At 39.3% G+C, this 10,438-nt stretch overlaps 1 protein-coding gene across 1 annotated transcript; it reads right to left on the bottom strand.

Annotated features, from left to right (window-relative positions):
* Positions 1-3,280: 3,280 nt before the first annotated feature.
* Positions 3,281-8,109, bottom strand: LOC137268279 (ependymin-related protein 2-like). Its single transcript, XM_067802822.1, has 6 exons — positions 7,924-8,109; positions 6,051-6,158; positions 5,549-5,642; positions 4,748-4,924; positions 4,215-4,313; positions 3,281-3,497 (listed from the first exon to the last, which is right to left on the bottom strand). The coding sequence occupies exons 1-5, from the start codon at positions 8,053-8,055 to the stop codon at positions 4,219-4,221; spliced, it is 606 nt and encodes a 201-aa protein (XP_067658923.1). The 5' UTR covers positions 8,056-8,109; the 3' UTR covers positions 3,281-3,497; positions 4,215-4,218.
* Between the last annotated feature and the right edge of the window lie 2,329 nt (positions 8,110-10,438).

Raw genomic sequence — 10,438 nt, 5'->3', positions numbered from 1 at the left:
TATGGGTGTTCTCTCTCTCTCACTCCCACTCTCACACAGATACACACACGCACACACAGACAGAGGAGGGGGAAAAGTTTCTGATATGAAATTCTCAGAAACTTTTGCTTGTCTTCATATGAGGCTAGGTTGGATCAGATCTAACGCTCGTTTGCTGTTTATTTTTTCGTAAATGTTTACAAGCTGAGATGACCGGTGGAAAAGTGTTGAAAGTGGCGTAAAGCAATACGGAATTGCAAAATATTGTCATTATAGTTGTTTGTATAAGCATAAAGATATTAGAACGCATAGATTGCCACCGATAGACACACCTGTGCAATCAGATTATGACTAATGTGCAACGACCTCTGAATTATCCAGGGCATGATCGAAAAATGTAAAGAAGTGCAACATGTAACAGTGAACTTACTGCTACGCGTAACAAAAGGGCAAACTGAACGTGAGGCAGTAATGTACAACAGTCGGTCCAACGCATGAAAGTAAAATGCAACAATTACAGTATCGATCAAAAGTCTAGACTCACTTAAAACACCCACTATATGTTATATATTTATACATGATTAGAACGAAGCTGAATTTCTCCACCAATTTGGGGGAAAGAACCGTAAGCCTTATGCAGATTCATTGCATGAGGATGATTCATCTAACTGCTGCAAAGCATGTGCATATATCGTGCATGTGAACTGCTACGTTTTGGTGAAAATGTTTTAAAAGAATTTGCCATTTTTCAACGAGTTTAATAATTTGTTGGACGCATGACAATAATCTTGTCAACGCACTACGTCCTACGTAGGTGATACTAAGGTGGCCCTAATACTCTTCGTAGAAGAACAATAGTTCATTCGGGGAGTGGGTTTATAAGGGCTACGTCAAAGCCAGTGACGGCAAAAGGACGCTGCATAAGTTGACAGAAAGAGTTCCGACGACGTCCATCCTACCACAGCACGTCGATCCTTCCTCAGAACGCATCAGCTCTATGTCTGCCTCTTCAAAACCGACGTCGCTATGGTGTGGGTAGTGTTCTGAGGCAATCTAAAAACGGATCTTTTGATTATTCCTGGCAACGTGAATGCTCGGAGATATAGGTATAAAGTTTTGTAATTAGTTGTGTTGCCATTTATCCAGCAGCAATCGCGTGACGTTGTTTAAGAACACAATATAGCAAAGCCTCATGCAGCAAAACTGACAAACAACTTTCTGCATAGTACTCACATGGTTGTTTTGCAGTGGACAGCATGTTCTTTTGACATTAATCCGATAGAATACTTATGGTACTACCAGAATCGACAACTCAGAAAACTACCACGTCCACCTGTCAACGCTGAACAACTCCTTCAGTGATGGCGACGGACCGTTTCTAACGTCATTCGTCGTCTTACGTGGTTTGGGGTGTATTGAAGCCAATGATTGTCACAATCGCTATTGATTCATCACTCGATGACATTTGTCAGGGGGAAAAACACTTGTTGATTTGTGTTAAAGTTCAGACCGTGATACCATGTGTCTGTCAGGGTTAGTCGAATGATGATGGTGGTTCCTTTGTTACATCCCTTTCCTTTTATATAGTACTAGGGTAGGGTCTATACACCTTTTGAACGACGTTTCTGAGCGATAGAAGTCCCTGTGAACCCCGATACACCCGTTTAGTGTGCAGAAATATATTTTCGAATTTCTTGAAAGAAATAGACAAATATTTTGAAAGCTACATTCAATTATGTTCATTCTAACCTTATGGCAAAGCTTTGTTTGAAAATAAACAGTGTTTGTTAAGTTGGAGATTATTGGGTTAAACTTAAATGGAAATCAAATAAAGTGAACATAAACACTGCGAATCCTCACAATTTTAGCTAGCCAACTGAAAATATAAATCTAAGAATTATATTCAACTTGTGATCAACAAGTTTCGTAGGTTCAAATGACTGTTACTGGTTTGTACTACAAGGGGTATGTACAATAAATAAAACACCAATCAATGAAACGGGTAGTAGCGTTGGTCTAAGTCAACACTCATCATGTACCACAGTGCCTGTTTTTAACTGTTCCAGTTACTGTGCTTACGCCCTTGTAATACAAACCAAGAATACCGACTTGAACTTATGATCGTTTCTGAAACAACTGTTAGCGGAAGATGAATACAATTCTGTGATCCACTTTACTCGACGTTTTTACTTTTGGGCTTCAAGTAAAATTCATCTGTACGTTTTCATTGTAAACAGACTAAAGCCCATAATTAAGACGTCACAGATTGTCACTGTTTGACGAGGACGTAAAATGATTCCCAATGCATCTGGCTCGCTGGTTACACCTGTTATGTGTTTGCTGTGCACGTGTGTTACGCTTACTCAATGTAGTTCTATACTGCACAGTGAGATTGATATAATGTCATTTCCGTACCAGACTGGGAAATTATTTTTAGTGACAGAGCTTCGTTTTGAGATTTCCAAGATTTCCGGATTTCCGTTTGTAAGAATTCGGTGTGCGACCGTTCATGATGTACAACGTGTTGGAAAGGATCAGAAGGAGTGTGGTGTTGCAATATACAAATGCTTACATGTATCAGATCATAATGATTAATATTTATGAATCCAGTTGTATGAATTAGTCTAAAATTCAGGACTGGTTATTGCATTACAGGATGGGCAATAGGACGGAACCTAGTCAACTGGCAACGAGATTGTTGTATTCTCGATGTTTTGACTTGTGTTACACGCTTAGGTAATTTGTTCACATGCTGATTGTTCGTGAAGATTTAGGTTTGTTGGGGTTGCACAGTGGGTACAGCGTTCGATGATAATGTTCGATAACCCACAGGGGTACAACTTGTGAAGCCCATTTCTGGTATCCTCCGCCCTGGCATTGCTTAAATATTGCTAAAAGTGGCGTAAAACTAAACTTCCTCACTCACTCTTGAAGATTTAGGTGTGCAGGGTATTACTTTAGTTAAATGTTTCCTTGAGTAACCAGGCCTAATTAGTGATGTATACAGTGATGTAAACTTCCTTGGAGTTTGTGCCTTCCAAGTAAAAGTGGAAATTGTTAAAACATATGATTGCACATAGCCCCCCGTGACGATCCGCGTTAAAATTGATCTTCAGTAACTTATGCTTGTCGTAAGAGGCCACTAATGGGATCAGATGGTCAGGCTCGCTGACGTGATTGACACATGCCATCGGATATCACCTGCTGATTTCGATGTTCATGCTGTTGTGTACTGGATTGCATGGTTTCCAATCTGAGACATGTAGCTTTGTCGATAAGCATGAATACAAAATAAGACACATTTTCGTACTTTTCCAGGGATGGCAAGGGGTGAAAGTAATTTCAGTTGAAAATCAGCTGGGGGTATGGAGGGCGAAATACGATAACAGGGTCCAGGGTCAATTAATGTGCATTTAAATCTACGGATTTGAAGAATATTGCCATCCCTGATAGTTTTATTAGTATAAAAAACATAGAGATTTTCATAGAGATTCCTGGTCTTTCTTTTCCGGAATATTCTGAAACAGAAAAAAATACGTAAGCTCATGTACATTCTAGTTACATACTGTACCCATATGGAAAATCGAGCCTGGGTCCTCGGCGTGACGACCGAACGCATTAACCACTGGGGTATGTTTGTACGAAAGGCGTTTTTAGATGTTAGTGTATCTCATTCATGAGCGTAATAAAATGTTCTACCTTGTGCTATTATAACGGACACAACCACTGGTCTTGAATTAAAAATATTAGTGTATGGAATTAATTTACTAATGTTTGTCTTTGGGTCGCAAGAGTGTGTCTAATATTGAATCCGTGGAAAGAATATGTTTATGTTGACTCTGCCATAGCATGAAAAGGAAGTATTTGATACTTATAGTGCGACTGAGTGCAAAGTTTTACGCCGTATCTGCAAAATTCCAGCTACATGGTGGCTGTCTATAATCGCGTCTGGACCAAACAATCCAGTGATCAACACTTCTCATAATCATGGGTTACTAAAGGCCAATTCTAATCCGAAGACCAATTCTAATCCGGTATAGTATTTGGTATTACATTTGTGTTAGTTACAGAAATGTGAGTATATGATGTTCGTTGTTTTGTCTTCAAGTGAACCATTGTTATTTTGTTTTTCACACAGTGAATGTTTGTATGTATATTCTTGAGTGATATGTTACTATCTTGTGCACTGGACTCACATGACTGCCATAGGCGATCCTTATTTTCAATATACTTACAGTATCAGGCACGGCAGTATGATGGAATTTCCAACATGCTGATATCTCGGATGCCTGGATAGAAGTCGTTGTATCCGAGTATGTGAAGAGAGTTTCCTCCTGGAGAGAAAGTATATATTAGTTTTACTTATTGTTTATTGTTTAACGCCGCTCTCGGCTATATTCAAACTATGTGGCAGCGGTCTGTAAATCATCGTGACTTCACCAGACAATCTCGTGGTCAACATCAGGAACATCCACCTCCGTATTTGGAATACGACGGAATGTGTCAAGCAAGTGAGTCGCCTCTTACGAAAAACATAAGTCAGTGAAGACCAATTCTAACCAAAATCTTTATGGGTAAGGACATATTTGCTGGACAACTGTTCTAGTGATAGCTCACTCACTCACTCACTCACTCACTCACTCACTCACTCACTCACTCACTCACGAAGTATTGCGGTCACCCACGTGATGTTGCTGGAATATTGCTAAAAGCAGGCTAAAACTAAACACACTCACACACTTATTCACCCCTAACTCTCCATACTAACCTGCTGCGTCTGTTGAGATCGTTGTGGTGATTATTGGTATGCAGTCTCCCTTCGTCACAGTTGTCACGATATTCTGGTTCCTCCCGTCGGGGTGGGTCCTGTTGTACTCGTATGACCATGAAGGGAGCGCGCCTTGATCGAAGCCATATGCTGAACGACTGGTGTACACAGCGTCGCCTGTGATTGAACATTAGTATTTATGATAACGATAATAATGCTATACTGAGTAAATATAACTTGATATCTTGACCAAAGTGTGTAGTCAAAACATTAGAAGGACAATGGTCAACGAGACTCGCCGGGTACCCATTTTCCGCTTAGTGAACAGCGGCAATTTTGAACTCAAGACAGGATGCGACCATTTCATATATAGGTGGTGTGTTTGCTGTTTGTTTGTTGTTTGACACAATATTCTAGGAAGACGTGGAAATGGAAATGGAAATGGACTTCGAAATGTAAATTATTGGTCACAAATGGATCAGCAAAGTTCTTGCAATCTAAAGGAAGTCGTAAATCATTTTCATCTGTTAAGTGCATGTATATATTTACATTCTGATCATTACTACCCCGGATAATCACATGGTTTATCTCACCAAGTACCAATTTTCCGCTGACAGGCCATCTATGTCAGGTAAACAAGTGGTTGATGGTGTGACGACACACAATCTATTCCTAATGTTACACGGCCGTTTTAGTGTACTCTTGAGAATTTCAAATGAAATGGGGTGTCTACGCTAAATTTTGATCGAACATTGTGATGTAAGGACAGAATATTGAAATATATACTTTGAAATGACTTACGTGGAACACAAACGCTCTCCTGATCCTCGAATTTTCCATGAAGGGGGAATGTTGTACAAGAGCGTTTCTGCACGTCTATATTGTATGCAATTCCCTGTAAACAAACAATATTGTTTCGAAATGTTAAACAAAGACTCTTTTTGATGTAGGCTCATAGTCATCATTATCATCAAAGAAAGACGTATATGTCTTGAATTTGAAAATAATTAAGAGAATAATCTTAACCCTTAAAAACAAAGGAACAAAAGAAGGTTACATAAAAGTAATATACTGTTTCGTTCTTATCCACTGGGATACCATGCTGTAGTTTACCATAGATCCAGTCTCTCAGATTTGGTTGACACATGCCATGGTATGCCAGCTGCGACGATCAATGTTCATGCAGTTGATCACTGGATTGCATGATCCACTTCCGATCAAAATAGATAGAATATTTTCGAGTGCGGCGTCAAACAAACAATCAATCAAGTTCAGTAGTAAAGCACATCGGTTGTCCCCTCACCTTCTTGTAGTCGTAGATTACTTTGGTGGTGCCGTATAAATTCTTAAGGCGGTCGCCGGTGAGGAGGTATCGTTCGTTGGGACCGTCATAGACCATGTAATACAAGCCCTGAAAACATGTGTCCAGGAGATTTTTTAAATGTCATCGTAAAAATGCATATGATTTTGTGAAAATCAAAAGGTGGCCATGATATTTCAAGAACTCCTAATTACAGTGTCAATGCTTCAGCAATGAACATGGGCGGTATTGTAGCATAGTGGTTAAAGCGTTCGCTTGTTACTCGGAAAACACAGGTTTTAATCCATGCATGGGTGCCATGTGTGAAGCATGTTTCTGGTGTCCCCAACCGTTACAATGCTGTAGTAGTGCCTAACACAGTCTGGAACAAGATAAATGTCACACCTGTTTCTAAATGGCCAGATGTTAACAATAAAACTGGAAAATATTAAAGGCATTTTTCTGTGATCCTTTATTTATTTCTCTCAGTATGTTTCACGTTGTGCTCAACGAAATTGTAGTACGTGTGTATTTACGTGTGTGTGTGTGTGTGTGTGTGTGTGTGTGTGTGTGTGTGTGTGTGCGTGTGTGTGTGTGTGATTATGATCACACTGTTAATCATGTTTTCTAGTGCAATTTTCTTTTTAATTAATGACACAGCTGCAGATCTCAGGAACTCTGGTCTTTTCCAATTCTATACAGGTTTTAATACTTAGATTAAGTGGAAAACAAAACAGCCTGAATAATAAGAAAGATATTATTCACTATTGAAACATTAAACACAGATACGATTATCCATGCGGTTTTTGTACAAACCTAAGATGTAATAAAAAAGATAAAAAGAAAGAAAAACCGAAGCTTATTTATATATCTTACCTCACACCTAAATGTCATTTCAGATTTGCTAAGCGCTCTTTCGTTATTTTCAATGTACCACTAACGAGCGAGGTACATTGCAATGTACCCAAATCCCAGTAGAACCTCATTCGTGGAAGTACGTCTTTATCTCGAATAACACTGAATCACGCTTGATGGACGGAAATCATTGATATTTTACGAATGCAAATCGATGGAGGGGAGATGTATATTTCTCTTGTTTCGGCTGCAAAATTTAACAGTGGCTAGGTAAAGATTTGCCTCTCATCCTCATAAATACATTTTTGACAATGTAGTCGTTGTGAATATTAAGAAGGTCACTTACAACGCGGTGGTTGTGCTAGGACCATTTTTTGCGGGGAAAACAGCTAGATGCAAGATTCGAGTCGTTTGATTCACACATGTAGACAAATCTATAATCCGATTTTGAGCCATTTTGCTCGGTAAGATACAAACGTTGTTCAGTGGTCCCTCGGGACCTGTGGGTTGATAATGCCAATTGTCGGTACTGGGACCGATTTGCGAAAGAAACCCTGACGTTATAAGTTACGATTATAACAATAACAATTCATGTGCTATACTGCAAGACAACAAGCATTCAGATAACGCTCCTCTCTATTAAGAATGTAGCCACTCTGTCGGTCAACGAGTGTGCCAAAACATGAAAAATCAAAATATTCTTTCCTCCTATATTTTAGTTTTCTGCTTCATAATGGTAAAGATGATTTCAAAATAGGATGACATTATATCGCCATGCCAGTGAGTCTGTGCTACGTATGGTTTTACGCCACTTTTAGCAAAACTTCACGACGGGTACACCAAAAGTGGTCTTCACACATTTCACCCATGTGTACCCATTATGCCGATCGAACCTGAACCTTAGGAGTGACGAGCTAGCACTTTGACCTCTAGGCTATCCGACCGCTCATCCCCACGCAGATTCAGTTTACGAAAAGAGTTTTTTCATATGCCAAGGAAGATTAACAGAAGCTATACTTACACGTATTCTTGTGGTAGAGTTGACAATGGTGACGTACTGGAATGCGTTGAAACGGGATGGAGGACAACAGACACCGGTGCTGGCAATGGCACCAGACAGACAAGCGAGAAGTAGTACTACTTGCAGGATCATTCTGGAAGTGTTTCGTTGAAGATGTATCTGTGACAATTTGTCTGATAAACTCCTTTTCTGACCGCTTCTCTTTTATACTCCCCGGGGATCGTCACGTGATGGAGTTGTAACTCTCAGATGACACGTTCATGCAGTCTGTAAATTTACGGAATGAAAATTAAATAGATACGACCTCTCGACAATCCCGTGTTTGATTAGTTCATGCAACATTCATGTGACGAATACTAATATCACTACTGTAAGTACAAAGTACCAAACATCCTTTGTTTTATGTGTCTAGTGACGTGCCCGGAGTGTGTGATTGATGGTTGACACCGTAGTATCGTATCCCGAAGGTGCATCCCGTCAAGACTCCTTTACACTTATATCGAAATGACAAACTGTCACAAATCAAGGACAATCAGTCACATAAATAAATCCAAAATTCGAAACCCTTTCGAGAGGGAATGTCAAAATAAAATTTGAGGTGACTTTTCTCTTTTATTCTCTCTCGTGTATGTCTAGAATATTTACAATGCAGTTAGAGTGCAAAAAGAATACTTAGAATGTAAATAGAGTGCAGTTAGAGTACTTAGAATGCAGTTCGAATGTACCTCAATTGGCGGGTGATTTTTTCCATACCGAATGTATCTCGATCGATCGATCTCGATTTTGAACATGTTCACATTAAACGGGAATGTCACAAGAATTCATCCGTATAGTTAAAATTAAGAACAGAATACGGTACTTCTTGGTCCATGTGTGGCCCTTAGGGTGTGGGTATAGGAAGGACGGCTCGGGCTACAATGTGTCTAAGTGGGGTATTCAATATCATTCGTGATTAACTGTGGCGTAGTATCTCAGTGAGGTAGGACTATTAAACCGGGCGAAGTCTTGACTAGTATAAGCAGCCACACATACACACGCATGCACGTCGCCGTGAGTCTGATATTTTCCAGTAAGACGTTAAACCCTATTTCGCCTCACCAGTGTGCTGGTAAACAAGATGCCAACTAACATAAGAGAATATTCCGTAGGATATGGGCATCAGTAGAGAAGTAAACAATAGAAGCCTGGCAGACTAGGCCCCCATAGCTGAGTGCAGCGTAAACGTAAAAACAACGGTGGAAGCAAGTCTTGTTCAATACAGACAGACAAGCAAACTTTAATTGTTCTTTAAATCAGCAAATACGATTTTGATGTAAGTAAAGTATAGACTTGTCAGAAGTCCAGACGATGCATTTTAGAGAACTAAATTTGCGAAATAAGTTTTAGTGCAAAGTCTTGACAATCACGATTTGAAAGAATTTGTGATGTATATCAAAGGCATGTCGTTCATTTCCAGCAAAGGACTTTTAAGAGAAATGGATATGTTAATCGAAACCTAAACCAGGTGCAAAATGTGAAACGTGTTAAATATGTTCCTGTTTTTATCGCTACCTTTCCACATTGAAATTCAACCATGCATAGAACAACGGTGTGTGGTGAAATTTACGTTCCACATGTGCAGCTCGCACACCCAACTGTTCTACCAGCAAGTTGTCCCAATCTTAAAAAAATACGACGAAAAGTGACAACAAAATAATGATCGTTTCTTAACAACGTTTTGAATCGAGTGTCCAAATCATTAAACTTGGTCTGTCGATTTCATGCGACTGTGAAAAATGCGGGTTTGCTGTGGTTATTATATTTTGTGTTAGTGAGCAGTTCATCTGTCTAAAATGAAATCAAACGGATTGTACTTAATACGTTACTTCGTCACGACGACGGCCTGGATTCCTTCCAAACGTGCGTCCAACGGTTCACTCCCATAGAACTACACCTCATGTGAACTACATCACAAATTATCTACTGGGAGTAATTAGGGATTAGTTTTCTGAGTAGAGGCATGTAATGGGCTTGTTTCAGTAGTCGAAAACACCTAAAGAGAGCAGTTTTTTTTCCAAATTGAAAGTCTCAAGTTGACTTAAGTTCTAAGAAGGTTACTATAAATATTTCAAAACCAAACCAATCTTAGAAAAATATCTTCTTCCTTCCAAACACTATATGCTATCCTATTTTGAAGTTTAGAACATTTAACCATAATTTGCCAATTGAGACTAGCCGATGGTTGGGTATTCCACGTGAAGACCGACAATGTCCGTTTTGTGTATCAAACGCTGTTGGAGATGAGTTTCACTATTTATTCAGATGTGAAGCTTTTCACCAACTGCAACAACAATCTCTGAACACGAAATACCTAGAATCCCCATATTTGTCAATCCATAAAAAGCTCTTGTCTACTACCAGCATAAGCGACCTTAAATGCCTTTCTAAATTACTGAATTAACGCATTTAAAAATTGAAATCGCTATTTTACATCTCACTACCATGTAAGCTGCTGTCTTGTAGGTTATGTAAATGT

Source organism: Haliotis asinina, chromosome 16 (genome assembly GCF_037392515.1).
Source record: "Haliotis asinina isolate JCU_RB_2024 chromosome 16, JCU_Hal_asi_v2, whole genome shotgun sequence".
Taxonomy (NCBI): domain Eukaryota; kingdom Metazoa; phylum Mollusca; class Gastropoda; order Lepetellida; family Haliotidae; genus Haliotis; species Haliotis asinina.
The sequence above is the reverse complement of the archived record's forward strand: the minus strand, read 5'-3'. Positions and strand labels throughout refer to the sequence as shown.

Coding starts and splice junctions, on each gene's coding strand:
- LOC137268279 (XM_067802822.1), bottom strand. CDS start 8,055: ATGATCCTGCAAGTAGTACTACTTCTCGCTTGTCTGTCTGGTGCCATT. Junction 6,159..7,923: donor ACTCTACCACAAGAATACGT/GTAAGTATAGCT, acceptor ACATGTTTTCAG/GGCTTGTATTACATGGTCTA. Junction 5,643..6,050: donor TAATCTACGACTACAAGAAG/GTGAGGGGACAA, acceptor GTTTGTTTACAG/GGAATTGCATACAATATAGA.